Genomic DNA, 23,948 nt, shown 5'->3' on the forward strand with positions numbered 1-23,948 from the left:
GGCTGGAATACTGTGTTCCTTACAGGACATTCTGTCCCCACTCAGGGAGGGGAGAGACCTTGGGCTTGTAGTAGATCGTTTAACAGGTGGCAGACAATGTGAGAAGGCTTGAACCATATTGCCATTGTATCTGAGAGGAGGGACATTTATGACAATGTGAGGTATATAAACCAATGTACATGGTATTATGAGCAGAGCTCTCGAGAATAAACACTATTGAGTAATGTTGATGACTGGTCTCTGTATTTTATGTAAATGAGAACCTTACAAATTCTTATAAATGGACAGAGTGTTTTTATTGAATTGGTTAATGAACACGTAGGAACAAAATTCCTCTAACAATTACCTGACAAATTGAGGCTGTTTTGAGTGCAAAGGGGGGTGCAACTCAATATTAGGAAGGTGTAGGCTGTGGTGCTAATGAATGCTTTTTGTGTTTCAGGTACATAACAGCTTTAACCGACTCTGAGGAAGAAGAGCAGATTGAGGCTGAGGGTCAGAGTCCGTATGAAGTGACTGTGATCGAGCCTCTGAATGAGTTCTCAGCCCTTCTGGAGAGGGTGGACGCTCTACATGAAGGCAGCGATGGAGACAAGAGGGAGTGCCTCCGCACCATGCTGGATAAGCGGGAGCAGGTGGGCCACATCAACCAACTGTCCAAGTCTTGAGTTCGGATGTCCTAGGGCTAGTAGATATCTGTATTTGTTAAAAATCACAGCAGTAGCAGACATGGGTTAACATAGTATTTGCTTTCTTTCAAAAAATGTCCCATGCGCTTGATTGAGCTTTGCTTGGGTTTGCTTGGTGCAATGCAACAAATTGAATAGATCCAAAAGAGCAAGTCTTGTCCATCTGGCACTGTAGACAGGCCTAATCCAAAGGTGCTTACAGTATTTGAAAGAAAGCAAATACTATTTGAATCCAGGGTGGCGCAGAAGAGCGCCTAGGTGAAGCCTGCCTCCAAATAAACGTAAAAAATATAAAGTTTGACACGAACACCTCTTTTCTTCAGTTTGGACAGAACACTACGTTCTTATGGCGACTAGTTCGGGCCTACGTGGATGTTCATGACATCATTACCAACCTAGAGCAAAAGAAGACTCATGCAGAAACTGGTAATAACCACATACTGATCCTTAGCATTCACACCATCTACCAAAGATTAGGGTTATACAATTCCAGAAGCTTTTCAAAAATGCCCAGGTTTTTATTTCCCAAAAATCCGAAGGTTTTCAGAAATCTCCCAATTCCGAGGTTAGTGTCCAGAAATGTGCATCCAAAACAGAGCTCCTAGCAGCTCCTGGTATTGGAGCCATGTAAGGTCATTTTTACAGCTGGTTCTGCAGGCCACCCACTTGTTGGCATTGTCCACTTCTTGGAGTGGCCTGAAAGTAGTCCTGAACTGAATGACACCTGGAAAACTAACCCAGTTGACATGAACCTCTAGTAACCATACTATGACCTCAGTCAGCCAGTTTGAGATCTGGCCACAGAGCCAATTGAAATGATCTGAGTTTTGGCTACGTTTTTGAGCACGTCTTCTGTCACCCGAAGGCTTATAAAGAAGTACTCACAACTGCATGTGCATCACCAATAATGCACGATGAACAATTGACAGGGTCTTTTCCTCCATATTAAATTATCTTAAGCAATAAGACAGTTGTGTGTGGGGGGGGCTTATTTCCCCCCCATGCAATCCATCCAGCATGTTCTCATTCTTAGTTTGGCCAAAACAACACTAGATATAACTGTGATATAACTGAGCTGCTAGCTAGAAAATGTTCACGCTTTTCAGATGTGCAGAATAGTATGACGTAATGCTGTTGTCAAAACAGAAACCTCTAACGTAGCTTCTATAAAAGGCAATAAAAAAGTAGGTATTCTCTTTAAACACACAACCATAATGTTTGTACTATACAGCTGTGATTGCATGCACCACTTCCAAGTGAACAGAGGTGTTCCCTCCCCCCCAAAAATGTGTAATGCGTTATGTTTGCATGCTTTTCTTTTTTCCCTGCCTTTGCCAAATACTCCATCCCTGCATTGCTTGTTCGCAAAGTTACACATCTCAGCGCTCTTTGCATGTCTTGTGTTGCACTAACTAGTCTCTCATTGCCGTACCACCAAAATCATATCATTGTCATGCCTCCCTCTGAGATTTGTTGTATTGCAAAAATGGTTTGAATAGTCCACTGGCTCCCAGCAGCAAGATTTTAATTGGATGTTACATTTCAAGAACCCTCCCCCACATGCCCGTAGAAGAGGTGCTGTGCGTTATGTGCGTCACTATTTTCCGTAGGACACCGTTTGTAGATTTGTTACATGTGCTAGTTTTCAAGTTATCAAGTGTGGCTAACTGTCTGCGATTTTATATTTATTGAAAGTGGATTACGCTGTTTAAAGTCAAACGTCACAACACGTTCTAAACTGCTCTGGTGACACACTTTTTGCCTTGTCTCCATTCATCCACATGGCTGCGCTTTGCTGCCACCGAAAAAATCCTGCCCATTTTTTTTATTTTTTTTGTAAGGACCCAAAAAACAGGCGGTGGGAGGACTTTTTCAAGTAAGTAAATACATTTGGAAAAGTAGGGTAACTCAACTGAGCTGATAGCTAGAAGACTTTACACACTGTTAATTAAATGTCAGCAGCTCGCTAATGTTATATTACCTAGCTATCTTTACATACTCATTGTTTTACATTTACAGTCTCCAAATGCATTTGTAGATAACATCCATGGAAGAGGCTGAAATTGTAGCTCCGTGAAGTGAAGGTAGAGCTTAGGCAACTGGATAGGGCAGGTAACTTTGGGAGGACATTATGAATAGTTTACAGATTCAGTTACAGTACTAGAGTGAAACTTTGAGGACAAAGATACTGTAATACCAAAATAATATTCAGTGATGTATAATGAAGCCTGTTTTCTTTTTTATGTTTTCTTTCCTCAAATATGGAGCACTGTGAAAGCCTGTGTTTGCAGATGAAGCAAGAAATCCCAATGAATGTCCCAAGAGAGTAATGGCGCATATCCATACAGTGTTTTACTCAAAAGGCTCAGACTTTTCGGTTTCCATCTACACTTGCCGGCACCCGTGTCTCACTGGGCCATGGCTCCGGCAGACCTGCTCTCACTTGGGGCCAAACCAGGGCCACTGCTACTTTTCATCTTGCATTTCCATAACAATGGCTAACTGTGAACCTGGAACACCTCACAAAGCAACTGTGTATACCAGCAGTACTTTTGTATAGAACATTTTCTAACATGGGTAGTATGTGTAGGCAGACCTATATTAGCACATGTTGTATACAAAAATAGTTAAAACATCACACAAGCAATGTACAGTGCCTTGCGAAAGTATTCGGCCCCCTTGAACTTTGCGACCTTTTGCCACATTTCAGGCTTCAAACATAAAGATATAAAACTGTATTTTTTTGTGAAGAATCAACAACAAGTGGGACACAATCATGAAGTGGAACGACATTTATTGGATATTTCAAACTTTTTTAACAAATCAAAAACTGAAAAATTGGGCGTGCAAAATTATTCAGCCCCTTTACTTTCAGTGCAGCAAACTCTCTCCAGAAGTTCAGTGAGGATCTCTGAATGATCCAATGTTGACCTAAATAACTAATGATGATAAATACAATCCACCTGTGTGTAATCAAGTCTCCGTATAAATGCACCTGCACTGTGATAGTCTCAGAGGTCCGTTACAAGCGCAGAGAGCATCATGAAGAACAAGGAACACACCAGGCAGGTCCGAGATACTGTTGTGAAGAAGTTTAAAGCCGGATTTGGATACAAAAATATTTCCCAAGCTTTAAACATCCCAAGGAGCACTGTGCAAGCGATAATATTGAAATGGAAGGAGTATCAGACCACTGCAAATCTACCAAGACCTGGCCGTCCCTCTAAACTTTCAGCTCATACAAGGAGAAGACTGATCAGAGATGCAGCCAAGAGGCCCATGATCACTCTCGATGAACTGCAGAGATCTACAGTTGAGGTGGGAGACTCTGTCCATAGGACAACAATCAGTTGTATATTGCACAAATCTGGCCTTTATGGAAGAGTGGCAAGAAGAAAGCCATTTCTTAAAGATATCCATAAAAAGTGTTGTTTAAAGTTTGCCACAAGCCACCTGGGAGACACACCAAACATGTGGAAGAAGGTGCTCTGGTCAGATGAAACCAAAATTGAACTTTTTGGCAACAATGCAAAATGTTATGTTTGGCGTAAAAGCAACACAGCCCATAACCCTGAACACCATCCCCACTGTCAAACATGGTGGTGGCAGCATCATGGTTTGGGCCTGCTTTTCTTCAGCAGGGACAAGGAAGATGGTTAAAATTGATGGGAAGATGGATGGAGCCAAATACAGGACCATTCTGGAAGAAAACCTGATGGAGTCTGCAAAAGCCTTGAGACTTGGATGGAGATTTGTCTTCCAAAAGGCAATGATCCAAAACATAAAGCAAAATCTACAATGGAATGGTTCAAAAATAAACATATCCAGGTGTTAGAATGGCCAAGTCAAAGTCCAGACCTGAATCCAATCGAGAATCTGTGGAAAGAACTGAAAACTGCTGTTCACAAACGCTCTTCATCCAACCTCACTGAGCTCGAGCTGTTTTGCAAGGAGGAATGGGAAAAAAATTCAGCCTCTCGATGTGCAAAACTGATAGAGACATACTCCAAGCGACTTACAGCTGTAATCGCAGCAAAAGGTGGCGCTGCAAAGTATTAACTTAAGGGGGCTGAATAATTTTGCACGCCCAATTTTTCAGTTTTTGATTTGTTAAAAAAGTTTGACATATCCAATAAATGTCGTTCCACTTCATGATTGTGTCCCACTTGTTGTTGATTCTTCAAATACAGTTTTATATCTTTATGTTTGAAGCCTGAAATGTGGCAAAAGGTCGCAAAGTTCAAGGGGGCCGAATACTTTCGCAAGGCACTGTATAAACCAATTTTATAATTGGAGAAGTCCAACCCTTGTTGGAGGTCTGCTGGGTGTGCAGGGTTCTGTTTCAGCCCATCAATAATGAGTTGATAATCAAGTGTGCTATTGTTGGGCTGGAACAGAAGTCTGCTCACCAAGTGGATCAGTGGAGCAATGTTGGCCACCGCTGGTATGGAATTCTTTTGTTAACCCTAAATGATGCTTTAGTTATAATTTCCTACTTATTACTACTCAATTATTTATTGTTTAGACTAAGATGTCTAATCCTTACATACGAGATAGCTTATTTGTACATTTTGTAGTGAAGTGTTAGTTCTTTTAAAGTGAAATGTTTAAACTTGTTTTATTAGTTCAACTATTCAAAATGTCAATGTTGATCTATCACAATCCTGCAATAAAGAGGGGAAGTGGTTCTGTCTTTGTTTCTGTGTTGTATTCTCAAATTAAAATGTCCTTTTTGTCTAGTTGTAAGATCTAGTTGATGTTATTTAACACAGACCCCAAAGCAAATCAGGAGGAGGAAAGAGGTTTATTCAAAGAGGATAAGTCATAGATGTTATGGTAGATGGATGTTTCTCCCCTGTCCTCAGGGATTCTCTCCTGTGATTCTCGCCAGTGAACAAAGGGACAGGATGTAGTTTATAACCCAGCCCTAGCCTGTGGTTGACCAATTAGAATGCCTTCCAATAAAACTGGGCCAATGGCCAGTATCCTATTTCAGGTTGAATATTTATCTTCTAAATATTATCTCCAATATGTTTAATTTGATTGTCGTTGTCTCAGTGTATCAGCTATCTCAATTAATTTTGCAGCTTATCATTTGGCATCAACACTGAGTGTACAAACTTAGGAACAGTTTGCCTTCATTGTATTACAGAAAAACTTTATTGACCTGAAATTAGTATTGAATGTAGGTAAAACTAAGTTCTCTCGAGTCCATAAAAATAACTGATTTAAGCATATGAACAGTGCATTCGGAAAGTATTCAAACTCCTTCACTTTTTCCACATTTTGGTACGTTACAGACTTATTCTAAAATTGATGTAAAAAATCCTCAATCTACACACAATACCCCACAATGACAAAGCAAAAACAGGATTTTAGACATTTTTGCAAATGTATAAAAAAAACTGAAATCACATTTACATAAGTGTTCAGACCCTTTACTCAGTACTTTTCTGACGCACAGTTGGCAGAGATTACAGCCTCGACTGTGTATGACGCTTGACACGCCTGTATTTGGGGAGTTTCTCCCATTTCTTCTCTGCAGATCCCCTTAAGCTCTGTCAGGTTGGATGGGGAGTGTCAATGCACAGCTATTTTCAGGTCTCTCCAGAGATGTTAGATAGTGGTTCAAGTTCAGGCTCTGGCTGGGCCACTCAAGGACATTCAGAGACTTGTCCCGAAGCCACTCCTGCGTTATCTTGGCTGTGTGCTTAGGGTTGTTGTCCTGTTGGAAGGTAAACCTTCACCCCAGTCTGAGGTCCTGACCTCTCTGGAGCAGGCTTTCATCAAGGATCTCTCTATACTTTACGCCGTTCTACTTTCCTTCAATCCTGACTAGTCTCCCAGTCCCTGCCTCTGAAAAACATCTCCACAGCATGATGCTGCCACCATCATGCTTCACCATAGGGATGGTATTGGCCAGGTGATGAGCAGTGTCTGGTTTCCTCAACACGTGATGCTTGGCATTCAGGCCAAAGAGTTCAACTTTGGTTTCAAAACCAGAGAATCTTGTTTCTCATGTTCTGAGAGTCCTTTAGGTGTCTTTTGGCAAACTCCAAGCAGGCTGTCATGTGCCTTTTACTGAGAAGTGGCTTCTGTCTGGCCACTCTACCATAAAGGCATGATTGCTGGAGTGCTGCAGAGATTGTTGTCCTTCTAGAAGGTTCTCCCATTTCCACAGAGAAACTCTGGTGCTGTGTCAGAGTGACCATTGGTTCTTGGTCACCTCCCTGAACAAGGCAATTCTTCCCCGATTACTCGGTTTGGCTGGGTGGCCAGTGCTAGGATGAGTCTTGATGGTTCCAACCTTCTACCATTTAAGAATGATGGAGGCCATTGTGTTCTTGGGAACCTTCAATGCTGCAGACATTTTTCAATCCTGTCTCGGAGCTCTACGAACAATTCCTTCGACCTCATGGCTTCGTTTTTGCTCCGACATGCACTGTCAACTGTGGGACCTTATATAGACAGGTGTGTGCCTTTCCAAATCATGTCTAATCAATTGAATTTACCATCTCAATGATGATCAATGGAAACCGGATGCACCTGAGCTCAATTCCGAGTCTCATAGCAAAGGGTCTGAACACTTATGTAAAGGTAAAAAAACAAGGTATTTTTTATTTGTAATACATTTGCAAAAATTTCTAAACTTGTTTTCGCTTCGTCATTATGAGGTATTGTGTGTAGATTGATGAGGAAATGTTTTATTTAATCTATTTTTGAATAAGACTGTAACGTAACAAAATGTGGAAGAGGCTTACAAATATCTAGGCATCTGAATAGATGAAAACCTGTCTTTTAAAAAGTTTATTCTACTTCTATAGAAATAGGTCCTGCCTCTCGCTAAATAGTAGAAAGCAGATTATTTAGTCAACGTTCCTAGACTATGGCGACATCATCTATATACAGTTGAAGTCTGAGGTTTACGTACACTTAGGTCGGAGTCATTTAAAACTCGTTTTTCAACCACTCCACAACTTTGTTTTAAAAAAAACTATAGTTTTAGCAAGTTGGTTAGGACATCTACTTTGTGCATGACAAGTAATTTTTCCAACAATTGTTTACAGGCAGATTATTTCACTTATAATTCACTGTATCACAATTCCAGTGGGTCAGAAGTTTACATACACAAAGATGACTGTGCCTTTTTAAACAGCTTGGGAAAAAAATCATGTCATGGCTTTAGAAGCTTCTGATAGGCTAATTGACATAATTTGAGTCAATTGGAGGTGTACCTGTGGATGTATTTCAAGGCCTACCTTCAAACTCAGTGCCTCTTTGCTTGACATCATGGGAAAATCAAAAGAAATCAGCCAAGACCTCCAGAAAGTCAATTGTAGACCACAAGTCTGGTTCATCCTTGTGAGCAATTTCCAAATGCCTGAAGGTACCACGTACATCTGTCCAAACAATAGTACGCAAGTATAAACACCATGGGACCACGCAGCCGTCATACCGCTCAGGAAGGAGACACGTTCTGTCTCCTAGAGATGAACGTAGTTTGGTGTGAAATGTGCAAATCAATCCCAGAACAACAGCAAAGGACCTTGTGAAGATACATTTGTACCCGTTTCCTCAAGTATCTATATCCACAGTAAAATGAGTCCTATATCGACATAACCTGAAAGGCCGCTCAGCAAGGAAGAAGCCACTGCTCCAAAACCGCCATTTAAAAGCCAGACTGTGGTTTGCAACTGCACATGGGGACAAAGATTGTATTTTTTTGAGAAATGTCATCTGGGCTGATGAAACAAAAATACAATCGTTATGTTTGTAGGAAAAAGGGGTAAGCTTGCAAGCCGAGGAACACCATCCCAACTGTGATGCATGGGGGTGGCAGCATCATGTTGTGGGGGTGCTTTGCTGCAGGAGTTACTGGTGCACTTCACAAAATAGATAATTGTATTTCCTTATAATACCATGTGAATATATTGAAGCAACATCTCAAGGAAGGGTACCACATGAGGGAGGATTGCTTGACTGGCGTGAGGGTGATAAGCACATTCGCAAACTGGAGCAACCCAAGTGATTTGTGTTAGAGTTCGTTGAGCAAAGGCTGTGTGCATGTTTTGGTTCTACAAAGATTTCTCGATAACATAAATTAATTGCATTTGTTCTTGCGCCATACAATCAATTATTAGTTCTTCTCTATGCTGCCTGCAGCATGATTTTTTTTCCTGCACTCATACAGTGCATTCGGGAATTATATATACTTTTTTTAACCTGTTTTTCTCCCCAATTTCGTGGTATCCAATTGTTTTTTAGTAGCTACTATCTTGTCTCATCGCTACAACTCCCATACGGGCTTGGGAGAGATGAAGGTTGAAAGTCATGTGTACTCTGATACACAACCCAACCAAGCCACACTGCTTCTTAACACAATGCGCATCCAACCAGGAAGCCAACCTGGAAGCCACCAATGTGTCAGAGGAAACACCGTGCACCTGGCAACCTTGGTTGGCGCGCACTGCGCCCGGCCCGCCACGGGAGTCGCTGGTGTGCGATGAGACAAGGATATCCCTACCGGCCAAGCCCTCCCTAACCCGGACGACGCTAGGCCAATTGTGCGTCGCCCCACGGACCTCCCGGTCGCGGCTGGTTACGACAGAGCCTGGGTGCGAACCCAGAGTCTCTGGTGGCACAGAGACTCTGGGTTAGCCACTGTGCCACCCGGGAGGCCCCTATATACACATTCTTTTAAATACACATTTTTACTACTCAATCTACACACAATACTCCATAATGACAAAGCAAAAACAGGTTTTTAGAAACGTAAAGAATAAAATAAAAACACAACCCTTTGCTATGAGACTCAAAATTGAGCTCAGGTACATCCTGTTTCCATTGACCATCCTTAAGATGTTTCTACAACTTGATTTGGAGTCCACCTGTGGTAAATTCAATTGATTGGACATGATTTGGAAAGGCACACACCTATCTATATAATGTGCCACAGTTGACTGCATGTCAGAGCAAAAACCAAGCCATGAGGTCGAAGGAATTGTCCGTAGAGCTCCGAGACAGGATTGTGTCGAGGCACAGATCTGGGGAAGGACACCCCCCCAAAGATGCTTGGGGCATTGAAGGTCCCCAAGAATACAGTGGCCTCCATCATTCTTAAATAGGAGAAGTTTGGAACCACCAAGACCATTCTTGGAACTAGCCACCCGGCCAAACTAAGCAATCAAAGGAGAAGGGCCTTGGTCAGGGAGGTGACCAAGAGCCTGATTGTCACTCTGTTAGAGGTACATATTTCCTCTGTGGAGATGGTTGTCCTGTCAGAATGTTCTCCCATCTCTGCAGCACTCCACAAATCAGGCCTTTATGGTAAAGTGACCAGATGGAAGCCTCTCCTCAGTAAAAGGCACATGACAGCCTGCTTGGAGTTTGCCAAAAGGCACCTAAAGGACTCTCAGACTATGAGAAGCAAGATTCTCTGGTCTGATGAAACCTAGATTAAACTCTTTGTCCTGAGTGCCAAGCGTCACGTCTGGAGGAACCTGGCACCATCCCTACGGTAAAGCATGGTGGTGGCAGCATCATGCTGTGGAGATTCTTTTCGGTGGCATGGACTGGGAGACAAGTCGGGATCGAGGCAAAGATGAACGGAGCAAAGTACAGAGAGATACTTGATGAAAACGTTATCCAGAGTGCTCAGGACCTCAGACTTTGGCAAAGGTTCACCTTCCAACAGGACAATAACCCTAAGCACACACCCAAGACAACACAGGAGTGGCTTCGGGACAAGTCTCGGAATGTCCTTGAGTGGCCCAGCCAGAGACCGGACTTGAACCCGATCAAACATCTCTAGAGAGACCTGAAAATAGCTGTGCCGCAATGCTCCCCTTCCAACCTGACTGAGCTTGAGAGGATCTACAGAAAAGAATGGGAGAAACTCCACATACAATTTTATCAATTTTAGAATAATGCTCTGACGTAACAAAATGTGTAAAAAGTCTGAATACTTTCCAGAAGGCACTGTATATATGCCTAATACATTTGTATATACTGTATATGACGTGAACAAACGTGGTTCCGGTATTGTGTACACTGAGCCCTGTGTTATCCTGCAGTAGCTTTGTTCATTTCATCATTCTCTCCCATCAGGGAAGAAAGTTGGAGAGGAAGCCGTAAAACTGAACCCTATGTGTGCCGAAAGTCATCAGTGGTGAGTCTTTTTCACTCTAGCCATACACTACACATACATCGTCTTAAACCTATGTTCCAATCCTAGATGGGAAACTTGATTAGTTTGTAACCCTAAAGTTATGTAACTTATGGCTTGGTAATGTGTCAATTTATCCACTCAGATCCCAAAAGAGTGAAATGTTGTTACCTCTTCTTGCATGTCCAATCCATTGATTGCATATATTTTAGCCTCATTGTTGTTAGCATGAGTACATTTGACTCAGCCCTGTTAGTGAGTCACTCTTCCTCCAACACCCATCTATGAGCACATTGGCTGTGTAGTGTGCACTATGCACACACCCACATTTCCAGACATGTACAAGCACATTGAAGTGAACTAGGTAAACAGAGGCTAGTGTTAAAACCTATTTGAGGTGTGTGTGTGTGTTTTAACTATACTTGTGGGGACCTTGAAGTCCCCAGAAGATTAGTAAACTGACATTTTGTTAGTCCCCAGAAGGTCAAATGCTATTTCTAGGGTGTTTAGGGTTAAGGTTAAAATCTTATTCAATATATGAATATTTGTTTCAGTCTTTTACCATTCTAATTTTCGGAGTGGACACGTTGTTTGCAGAGCCACAACCTATGATACACTTGTGAAATACGCGTTTTAGTTCCATTTACTAGTTTTGTCAATTTAGTCATTGACAGGAGCGCTCCAAACAAAAGACAATGTTGAGTAAGGATGCCCACATAGAAGTAGGGCCTACATGCTACTAGGCCTGCGTGCAAATGTAGGCATATAAATGTGCCCATTTGTGGATCTGATAGTATTTCTGATTGGCTTCACACACCACCACTAATAAGCTGTGGAGCTTCTTTTTTCACCACAAACAGCAAGCAAACAAAGTCTGTTTTTACATCCACCGAGAATGACAATAGTTCCTCTATGTATTTGAAAAACCTTTCCAGCTCTCCTTTTCGATAACCACTTAGCGTGTAGGGGAAAAATGTCATACTCTTATCCAGTGGAAACATCAAAAAATGATTACTTCTTATCCCTTGCTCAAATAGCCTACAGCTGTGTCTGTCCCGGAGCTCACTGGTGCTGGAAACTCTGAGGGACAGAATATTTTATACAATGTTGCAAGTTTGCTAGCACAGCTTTGGGCCAGACCAAAGTTAATAGTTGATACAATGTTTCAAGTTGCAGACAGGCCATGCATAGCCATAGGGCGCCACACAATTGGCCCAGAGTCGTCCGGGTTTAGCTGGGGTAGGCCGTCATTGTAGATAAGAATTTGTTCTTAACTGACTTGCCTAGTTAAATAAAATTAAAAATAGTCAATGTGATTTCTAGGATATTTTTTATTCTACCTGCAGGCTGCAATTGTTTTATTTGTTGGCTTTATAGGCTATTATTACATAGTTGGAAATGGCAATAGAAGTTACTTTTTAGGTTTGTCATTTTTGCCAAAAGGCATGTGGGAGACTCCCCAAACATATGAAAGAGGGTACTCTGGTCAAATGAAACTAAAATGTAGCTTTTTGGCCATCAAGGAAAATGCTATGTCTGGCACAAACCCAACACCTCTCATTACCCCAAGAACGCCATCCCCACAGTGAAGCATGTTGGTGGCAGCATCATGCTGTGTGGATGTTTTTCATCGGCAGGGACTGGTCAGAATTTAAGGAATGATGAATGGTGCTAAATACAGGGAAATTCTTGAGGGAAAACTGTTTGTCTTCCAGAGATTTAAGACTAGGACGGAGGTTCACCTTCCAGCAGGACAATGACCCCAAGCATACTGCTAAAGCAACACTCGAGTAGTTTAAGGAGAAACATTTAAATGTCTTGGAATGGCCTAGTCAAAGCCCAGACCTCAATCCAATTGAGAATCTGTGGGATGACTTAAAGATTGCTGTACACCAGCGGAACACATCCAACTTGTAGGAGCTGGAGCAGTTTTGCCTTGAAGAATGGGCAAAAATCCCAGTGGCTAGATATGCCAAGCTTATAGAGACATACCCCAAGAGACTTGCAGTTGTAATTGCGGCAAAAAGTGCATCTACAAAGTATTGACTTTGGGGGGGTGAGTAGTTATGCACACTCAAGTTTAGTTTTTTGGGGGTATTTCTTATTTCTTGTTTGTTTCACAATAAAAAATATATATTTTGCACCGTCAAAGTGGGGGGCATGTTATGTAACCCCCCCCAAAATAACATCTATTTTAATTCCAGGTTGTAAGGCAACAAAATAGGAAAATGCCAAGGGGGTGAATACTTTCGCAAGACACTGTAGCTCCCTCATGAGTAATATGTCTTATTTCATCAAAGAGTACGCTTAAATCATCAGACAAGCTCAATGCATATGTAGTTGATTTTATTAAAACGCATAGGGTGTGTCATTATATGGAAAAATGTTGACCAATCGATTGTTCGAAAGAACTGACGGCTTTCGGTCGACCAAGATAATTTTTTGTCGGTCACAGCTATAGATTTATGGAAGGCTTTCCTCTCCCTTTAACAGCTGTGTGTCCCTCGAGCTTTATCCCAGATTCAAGGTTGTGTTTGTTAGGCACCAAATGGAAGAAAACGAACTGAAACACGGAGGGACCTGGACTTTTGCTGAAGTTGGAGACTTTTATTTCCTTCAAATTTAGAAGTATAGGGCTCGATACACCTCAAACTCATTCCTGAATGCTGTTGATAAAGCAAAAACGGCAACAGGAATGGAGGAGCTGTTTTGAAAATGGTATTGTCCCTTCAACTTGGTACATGTCTATCATTAAACCAATCCCAAAGTCATCAAAGAATGATCCACAGGTTCCATCAAATTACAGAGGTGTCAGCCTTATTAGCAGTCTACAAGTTATTCTCTTATATCTTAAACAACAGGTCGACTCAGGTTTACTTGAAGATGAGCAGAACAGGTTTCGTAAAAACAGGGCTTGTATAGATCACATTTACATTGTATCCACTGTGATAAGAGCCAGACGACAATAATGTAAACCTTGGGTTTTTGCTCCGACATACACTGTCAGCTGTGGGACCTTATATAGACAGGTGTGTGCCTTTCCAAATCATGTCCAATCAATTTAATTTACGACAGGTGGACTCTAATCAAGTTGTAGAAACATCTCAAGGATGATCAATGGAAACAGGATGCACCTGACCTCCGTTTCGAGCCTCATAGCAAAGGGTCTGAATACTATATGTTATTTCTGTTTTTATTTGTAATGAATTTGCAAACATTTCTAAAAACCTGTTTTTGCTTTCATTATGGGGTATTTCTTTAAATCAATTTTAGAATAAGGCTGTAAAGTAACAATGTTGAAAGTCAAGGGGTCTGAATACTTTCCGAATGCACTGTATATGTATAAACCACATGGAGCATATTATATTGGTACTTACACAGATCATACACAAAATCCTTCTAGTTTCCTGCTAATCAGGCAACATAGTTTAACATTGGCAGTTGGCACAACACACTAGATAACCCGGTAAGTTTTTCACTGTTTTCGTTGGAAGCTGCAATCCAGTTAAGTAGTACGCTATGCTTGCATCATTTCATTGGATTAAAGCCCAGCAAGAGAGAGTCTCTATTTCATGGCCTGCCAAAAAAGGCTTTCACAGGCTACCAGACACCGCTCACTAACACACACACACACACACACACACACACACACATCCCCATCTACCATCAGTACCACCCTCTTCACTGTCAGGTGACCTTTTCACCCCCTTGATCCTTTGTAGTGTTTGTGTCCCGCTGTGAGTACCAGCAGGATTAGAGGCCTTGCTGTGAAAGGACTTTGATCACCTCATTCTTCTTCTCTCCAAACCCACAGCCTCAGGCTACAGACTGTTTTTACTCCAGTCTTCCACTGTACGGACCGAACTGTTTCATTTAGCCTCTTCCTTGGTCCCTGTATAATAAAGCCACATTCTGGGATTCTGAAAACAGAACACCAGCCCCTCCACTTGTTTTAGACTGACAATCCATGACGTCCAAGTGATCGCTTGAACCATATTTTGACGCTATACACTGGGTACACATCTTTAATTTAAATTACTGTTGAACAGCTTCCTAAAGCTTAGACTGTAGCTTTAATTGGGAGTGAGAACAAGGGAAAAGAGGCAGAGCTGCATAACTTATCTCTCCTCCAAGTTGTTTAGTGAGGAGCTTGTCTGGGAGGTTGAGTTGTCACGTTAGTTTGTAGAGACGGACCAAGGCGCAGCGTGATCTGGGTTCCACATCTTTATTTAGTGAAACACACAAAACAATAAAGAATAACGAAACGTGCTGACATACAACTACCCATTAACAATATCCCACAAAACACAATAGAGAAAAATTATATCCTCAATTAGAGACAACGATTAACTGCTGCCTTTATTTGGGAATCATACAAAATCACCAACATAGAAAAACAATACTAGAACCCCACATAGAAATAATAAACTAGACGTAAACCCCCAGTCACGCCCTGAACTACTCTACCATAGAAAATAAGGGCTCTCTATGGTCAGGACGTGACATGAGTGTTGTTGGCTTCCAGCGCCTTCTGGGTTGAGATGTGGCTAGTGATCCAAGAAATGGGTGGTGTAAGTCAGGCAACCACCCCAACCCCTCCCTACTCTGCATCATGCCTGACACCTGTTGGAGAAAGTTGTCTGGGTGTGCTTTATCGAATTAGTTAACATTTCAACATATAGTATTGTAGTTTTTATTATTAAGACTGAACTGAAGGACCCCTATTCAAACCCTCCTCAATATTTCTCTCTCTCTCTTCTTTATAGCCATCTCTCCGTGATCTGTTTCTTTCAAATTCAAAAGGCATTATTGGCATGACAAATTTACAAAGCAAAATGTTTTGAACACTTCTCTCAATTATTTGTCTCTAGTAGGGATTGGGGTTTGAAATAATTTCACTATTCGAATAGTATCTTTTTTGTTTTGTGTCAGATATCCAAATATTCCAAATACATGTTTGTTTATTACCAATATATATATATATTTTTTAAATATATTTATTTATTTATTTTTTATTTATTTTTATACCTGATCACTGTTGCGCGAGGGACATAGGCTGGTGCTTTATTGCTGCAGGAGTGGGCTGTGTGTGAGAGATGGGAGCAAGCAGACAGAGGGGGAGAGAACCAGACACAGTAACAGTAGTCAAGCCAATTCGGCTACAGCCAAGACTAGCTAACTTGTAGCAGCGACAATGTAATTTATCATCTCATAATAGTACCTGTCTTGACTGTAGTAGCCTAGAGTAGCTAGCTAGCCAACTATAGCTAGCTAGGCTAATTGAGGCTACATGCAGTGCCACATCCCCAACCCCATTCAGATAAAACAACTAACGTTACCTGTTTGTTGCTCGTTTTAGCCTATGCCTACTCCTTCTCATTTTGCAAACCTTTTAATTCTGTCATTTTATTACGTCTTGCATTGCATTAGTGAACGCTCACTGCGCTTGCTACACATTGAGCCTATTTTCCGCTTTGATTGGCCAACATAGGCAACAAGCTACACACCACTGCCAGTCTTTTTATGGGGCACACCTCATAAAAACTACATTAAAAAGTTTATTGTTTTATTAAATTAATAATTAGAAATATGGTACATTATCCTTGTAGTATGCAACAATGTCACATTTAGAAAAAACCTTTTCAGTTAGGCCTATAGTTTTTTGGCCTCGCAAAAATGAATAGCCTACTCACACAAGTATTTGAATACTATCCTCTGTTCGGACGTTTGAATAACCGTGCACATCCTTATTTTCTAGGTACGCCATAATGTGTGGCATCATGACAGAGTATGAGACTGTGCAGAACAGGATAAAGAATGGCTACATCTTCAAAGTAAGTGATTTTCTGACACCGTCTACACAAAGCTATATTTTCATGTGGTCACCGATTTCAAGTGTTTGTTTTGTGTACTTGAACATTTACATTTAAGTCATTTAGCAGACGCTCTTATCCAGAGTGACTTACAAATTGGACCATGTCAGACCTTACCTACTGTGCCTTCAGAAAGTATTCACACCCCTTGACTTTTTCCACATGCTCTTGTGTTACGGCCTGAATTTAATTTGGATTACATTAAGATTTTGTGTCACTGGCCTACACACGATACCCCATAATGTCAGAGTGGAATTATGTTTGTTTACATTTTTATGAATTCATTAAAAATGAAAAGCTCAAATGTCTGGAGTTGATAAGAATTCAAACCCCTTGTTATGGCAAGCCTAAATAAGCTTTAGGGGTAAAAATATGCTTAACAAGTCACATAAGTTGCATGATTTTTGAATGACTACCTCATCTCTGTACCCCACACATACAGTTTTCTGTAAGGTCCCTCAGTCGAGCACTGAATTTCAAACACAGATTCAAGCACAAAGACCAGAGTGGTTTTCCAGTGCCTCGCAAAGAAGGGCACCTATTGGTAGATAATAAATACCTTTAAAAAAAGCAGACATTGAATATCCCATTGAGCATGGTAAAGTTTTTAATTACACTGGATGGTGTATCAATACACCCAGTCACTACAAACGTACAGGTGTCCTTCCAAACTCATTTGCCGGAGAGGAAGGAAACCGCTCAGGGATTTCACCATGAAGCCCAATGGTGACTTTAAAACAGTTATAGAACTAGTGGCTGTGATAGGAAAAAACTGAAGATGGATAAACATTGTAGTTTTTCAACAATACTAACCTAAATAACAGAGTAAACTAAGGAAGCCTGTACCGAATAAACATATTCCAAAACATGCATCCTGTTTGCAGTAAGGTACTAAAGTAAATGCAAAACATTTGGCAAAGAAATTCACTTTAGGACCTGAATACAAAGTGTTATGTTAGGGGCAAACACAGCACATCATTGAGTACCACTCTTCATATTTTCAAGCATAGTGGTGGCTGCATCATGTTATGGGTATGTTTGTCATTGGCAAGGACTAGGGAGTTTTGGGAGGGAGGGTATAAAAATAAACGGAATAGAGCTAAGGACAGGCAAAATCCTAGAGGAAAACCTGGTTCAGTCTCCTTTCCAACTGACACTGGGAGACAAATTCACCTTTCAGCATGATATTAACCTAAACCTCAATGCCAAATATACACCGGAGTTGCTTACCAAGACTACATTAAATGTTCCTGAGTGGCCTAGTTACAGTTTTGACTTAAATCTATGGCAAGACTTGAAAATGGCTGTCTTAGCAATGATCAACAACTAGCTTGACAGAACATTTTATTCATTTTGGATGGTTGAGGGGCAACTCTTGGGGAACTGTGTGTGGGGGGGGGGGGTCTTGGAGGGCTGGTGGGAGATCTATCGACGTGCCCTTGAGCAGGGCGTTGACCCTGGTTGCTTCTGTGTGTTGCTCTGGATGGGAGGCTGTTAAATGACTAATGTGATGTACTTGCGGCTTCACTGCAAGTATATTGTATGTTTTAATTATAAAAAATATAATAACTTGACAGAGCTTGAAGAATTGTAATATTGTACAATTCAGGTGTGCAAAGCTCTTAGAGACTTTGCTGTAATCGCTGCCTACGTTGATTCTAGGGATGTGAATACTTATGTAAATGAGATGTCTGTATTTCATTTTCAAGAAATATGTAAAAATGTTTTTTTTTTAAACATGTTTTCACTTTGTCATGATGGGGTATTGTGTGTAAATGGGTGATCAAATATAACACAACTAAATGTGGTGTAAGTCCAGGGGTATGAATACTTTCTGAAGGCATTGTACATTAGTAGCACCTGAGGTGATAGCAGGCACACAGATTGATTGGTGGAATTAATCATAATAAGAGAGAGTAACTGAGGTCAGGGCTTGTACTTTTCCAGAACCTCCCCTGGAGTCTGTGTCTATCAGTGTTGAGTCCTATCTGTGTCTAGAGGGTCCTCCCATCACCACAAGTTGACAGCCAGAATCACCCTCTGTGATATTTAGGTCAGGTGTTGTTCAAAGGAAACGTAAAAAGTGCTCCTATACACACAGTTGTGGACAGCGCCTCTATACACTGACTGCTATACATGTCTTAGCCTTATTGGCAGGAAACTCCCCTCACTAACTCTCAGATGTAAGGGTTGCATAACAGCAGAGACTGGGACAACCGCACGCAGCATTTATCTTACCTGTGAGTTGCTTCACAAACTCTGTTTACCTGCAAATCCTTGAACGGTGTGGAGGGAGAGGGGGGCGGACATGAAGAACATGCAGTGCATGGAGAGGGGGAGAGAAAGAGAGAGGGGGAGGAGAGTTAGAGGGAGACCAAGTGAGCAAGAGGGGAGAGAGAGCGAAAGAGACTGATTTTGCAATAGAGTGGAAATGGAACAGGGGGAGGGGAAAAGGAGAGGGTTGCATGACAAATAGGAGCTTTTTATACATTCATGTAAGTGTGTGTGTGAGAGATTTGTGAAATAGTTTTGGGTGGTTGGGCACGTGGAGAAGGGCTGATCAGGTCATAGGAGAATGTCTGGTCTAATGAATGAATGCTGTACTCTTCTGTTTCCTCCCTCTCTTCCTCACAGGATCATTTGGATAAGGCCATTGAGCTGAAACCACAAGATCCTATGTCTTACTACCTGCTCGGCCGCTGGTGCTATGCTGTATGTGACACACACACACACACACACACACACACACTCTCTAACCCAAGTCAACCATACAGTGAAGAATACACTCCCTGAAAAGGGGTCAGTTTAGAAAATTAAACGGGCGTCATTGGCCTATAGAACAATGGCGGTGGTCAACACACACACACACACACACACACACACCCTCCATATACCCTTTTGCTCATATTACTTTCTTCTGAAAAACATTGGCAGAGTTCCCGTTTTTATTTAAATCTACTTGAAAATCTATGGCATGACCTGAAAATGATTGTCTAGAAATGATCAACGACCAAAATAATAATGGGAAAATGTGGAACAATCCATGCGTGCAATACTCTTAGAGACCCAGAAAGACTCAGATGTTAATGCTGCCAAAAGTGCTTCTACAAAGTATTGACTTGTGTTGAATACTTATGTAAATATAGTATTTCTGTATTTTATTTTCAATACATTTGCTTTCTTATTATGGGGTATTGTGTGTAAATGGGTGTGAATTATTTTTTTGATTTAATCCATTTTGAATTCAGGCTGACACCTCAAAATGTGGAATAGGTCAAGGTGTATGAATACTTTCTGAAGACACTGTACATAATTTACACACACATGCACACAGAGAGAGAGAGAGAAGTCAGCTCCGAGAGGCCCAGCTCATGACCTCCATCAGCAGCAGATTTTAATTTTGAATTTAAAATGGCTGTCTTTATGCGGCAATTATTTTTTATTTTTTTACCTTTATTTAACTAGGCAAGTCAATTAAGAACAAATTCTTATTTTCAATGACGGCCTAGGAACAGTGGGTTAACTGCCTGTTCAGGGGAAGAACGACAGATATGTACCTTGTCAGCCTTGTCATGCTAACCACTAGGCTACCCTGCCGCCCCGTCGATGTTAGTGCATCGAATTGTAGTGCATCTAATTAAATCGCATCGATTCGTTCTCTAAACAAACTGAATCGCACTGAGTCATTTCAAAGTAAAACGTATCGTTCCTGTATCGTATCGGAGCACATGTATCGAATCGTCTTGGAAGGGAAAGATGCACATTTCTAATTCTCACTGTTTGTCATGATGGGATGGTGTTTGTTATGATTAGAAACTGCTTTTATGGTAGATTATATTGTCTCCAAATCATGAGCGGCAGGGCCTTGGCAGCAGTATTTTGGAAGATTATTTGTATAGTGAAAAATGCACCTTTACTGCCCTGACATATCCCTTGATATTCCCCACAAAACACCAGACTCAACTTCAAAAGTGAAGAGGTGACTCCGGGATGCTGGCCTTCTAGGCAGAGTTGCAAAGAAAAAGCCATATCTCAGACGGGCCAATCTTCAGTTCTTGGCAATATCTCGCATGGAATAGCCTTCATTTCTCAGAACAAGAATAGACTGAGTTTCAGAAGAAAGTTCTTTGTTTCTGGCCATATTGAGCCTGTAATCGAACCAACAAATGCTGATGCTCCAGATACTCACCTCGTCTACTTCTTTAATCAGCACAACAGTTTTCAGCTGTGCAGACATAATTGCAAAAGGGTTTTCTAATGATCAATTAGCCTTTTAAAATGATAAACTTGGATTAGCTAACACAACGTGCCGTTAGAACACAGGAGTGATGGTTGCTGATAATGGGCCTCTGTACGCCTATGTACGTAGATGTTCCATTAAAAATCTGCCGTTTCCACATACAACAGTCATTTACAACATTGACAATGTCTACACTTTATTTCTGCTCAATGTGTTGTTATTTTAATGGATATGAAATGTACTTTTCTTTCAAAAACAAGGACATTTCTAAGTGACCCCAAAGTTTTGAACAGTAGTGTACATAAATTGATGTGTGTAGATTGATGAGGGAAACAAGTAATTTAATCGTTTTAAAAAATAAGGCTGTTACGTAACAAAATGTGTAAAAAGTCAAGGGGTCTGAATGCTTATCGAATGCATTGTAAGTACTACTAGCACAGATTTAAATTCTACTTTACCCACCATGTTTAAATGCTACTTTACCAACCATGTTTAAATTCTACTTTAACCACCATGTTTAAATTCTACTTTACCCATCATGTTTAAATTCTACTTTACCCATCATGTTTAAATTCTACTTTACCCACCATGTTTAAATTCTTCTTTACCCACCATGTTTAAATGCTACTTTACCAACCATGTTTAAATGTTACTTTACCCACCATGTTTAAATTCTACTTTACCCATCATGTTTAAATTCTACTTTACCCGCCATGTTTAAATTCTACTTTACCCACCATGTATAAATGCTACTTTACCCACCATGTTTAAATGCTACTTTACCCACCATGTTTAAATTCTACTTTACCCATCATGTTTAAATTCTACTTTACCCACCATGTTTAAATTCTACTTTACCCGCCATGTTTAAATTCTACTTTACCCGCCATGTTTAAATTCTACTTTACCCGCCATGTTTAAATTCTACTTTACCCGCCATGTTTAAATTCTACTTTACCCGCCATGTTTAAATTCTACTTTACCCGCCATGTTTAAAATCTACTTTACCCATCATGTTTAAATTCTACTTTACCCACCATGTTGAAATGCTTATCTGATTTGCCATGTTCTGAAACGGCTTTATACATTGGTTCTGTTCAGGTGGCTCAGCTGTCGTGGATTGAAAGGAAAGTTGCTGCTACATTGTTTGGAGAGCCTCCGAGTGCCACGGTCCAAGATGGTCTGAAGAACTTCCTCAAGGTATTGCTATTCTCCACGCTACCATGGAGTGCAGTGTCGAGCGCAAGTGTTTGACACAGTATGTATTGATTGCTCTTCCCTAAACCATTATCAAAAATCAGTCCGTAGATCAGTATGCTTCTCCGCGATTCCTACTAATGTATGGATCAGCTGAGCGCAGCAGCAGCTGATTGGAGGTTTACTGCACTGACTCGCAGCAGCTAGCTGCTTCTTCAAAACTCGTCCAGAATATCTTGTATTTGGTACAAGTCATTCCCTAAGTTCTAGACCTCAGCTGAATCTGTTAATGAATGGTGTTGCTGTTGAACAAGTTGAGGCGACTAAATCACTTGGCGTTACCTTAGATTGTAAACTGTCACGGTCCAAACATATTGATTAAGTGTTTGTAAAGGGAGAGGTCTGTCCGTAATAAAGGGATGCTCTGCTTTTTTGATACCACACTCCACAATGCAAGTCCTGCAGGCTCTAGTTTGAGCTTATCCTGATTATTGTCCAGCCATAGGGTCAAGAGCTGCAAAGAAAGACCAAGTTAAGCTGCAGCTGATGATCAGATTCACGTTTATCATCGAAGGAATGGGCTTTACACTGAGGCCTGTACCCTGGAGCGGGATCGATTTGGAGGTAGAGGGTCCGTCCTGGTCTGAGGCAGTGTGTCACAGCATCATCAGATTGAGCTTGTTGTCTTTGCAGGCAATCTAAACTCTGTGCGTTACAGGGAAGACATCCTCCTCCCTCATGTGGTACCCTTCCTGCATGCTCATCCTGACATGACCCTCCAGCATGACAATGCCACCAGCCATACTGCTCGATCTGTGCGTGATTTCCTGCAAGGCAGGAATGTCAGTGTTCTGCCATGGCCAGAGAAGAGCCCGGATCTCAATCCTATTGAGCATGTCTGGGACTTGTTAGATTGGATGGTGAGGGCTAGTGCCTTGGTGGAAGAGTGGGGTAACATCTCACAGCAAGAACTGGCAAATCTGGTGCAGTCCATGAGGAGGAGATGCACTGCAGTACTTAATGCAGCTGGTGGCCACACCAGATACTGACTGTTACTTATTTTGACCCACCCTTTGTTCAGGGACACATTATTCCATTTCTGTTAGTCACATGTCTGTGGAACTTGTTCAGTTTATGTCTCAGTTGTTGAATCTTGTTGTGTTCATACAAATATTTACACATAAGTTTGCTGAAAATAAACAGAGTTGACAGTGAGAGGACGTTTCTATTTTTGCAGAGTTTATTCATTCTGACTTTTTGACGGTGAAATTGGGTTAATTTGGCAAAGTCACCTATGTAATACAGTATTTTCCAATGTTATGACAGCCCATTGAGCCGGACTTCTTTTGATCCATCCCATTACCCTTTGCAAGATACGAGACAGATCAGTGCAGCCGGAATCGTCGTGCTATATGACGTGTGTTTGATGGCGTAAAAAGCGTGTCAGGCCTTGCAAATGTAACTTCACCAGTACATTTCTCATTTACCCAAACAACTGGTTCTGAATGTGGACGGGTACCCTGTTTCTGTTACTTTTATAGTTCTGCATTGTGTACTTTAGCCTGTTATAATCATGCAGTCTTTCTAAGTTCTTGCTTTAACTTATCTTGCAAAGCCATAGGCTCTACTGTCTTTCATGCTCTCTCTCCAAACCATTAAAACATGTAGCACACAGCAGCCTATTTGTTTTGTCTTAAATCAGAATTTGCCCAGCGGTCGCTTCTGCACCCAGATTTAAAGACCAAACCCCAAGTATTTAAAGAGGCGTAATCTGTGTTCACACT

At 41.2% G+C, this 23,948-nt stretch overlaps 1 protein-coding gene across 1 annotated transcript in view; it reads left to right on the forward strand.

Moving 5' to 3' along the window:
* The window catches only part of LOC135512455 (regulator of microtubule dynamics protein 2-like), a 53,996-nt gene that overhangs the window by 26,754 nt on the left and 3,294 nt on the right, over positions 1–23,948 (forward strand). The window contains 6 exon segments of the mRNA XM_064934500.1: positions 443–635; positions 1,013–1,115; positions 10,797–10,857; positions 16,613–16,688; positions 19,362–19,439; positions 22,069–22,167. Coding sequence (XP_064790572.1) covers positions 443–635; positions 1,013–1,115; positions 10,797–10,857; positions 16,613–16,688; positions 19,362–19,439; positions 22,069–22,167 — 610 coding nt within the window.

This window comes from Oncorhynchus masou, chromosome 24, assembly GCF_036934945.1.
Source record: "Oncorhynchus masou masou isolate Uvic2021 chromosome 24, UVic_Omas_1.1, whole genome shotgun sequence".
Classification (NCBI taxonomy): domain Eukaryota; kingdom Metazoa; phylum Chordata; class Actinopteri; order Salmoniformes; family Salmonidae; genus Oncorhynchus; species Oncorhynchus masou.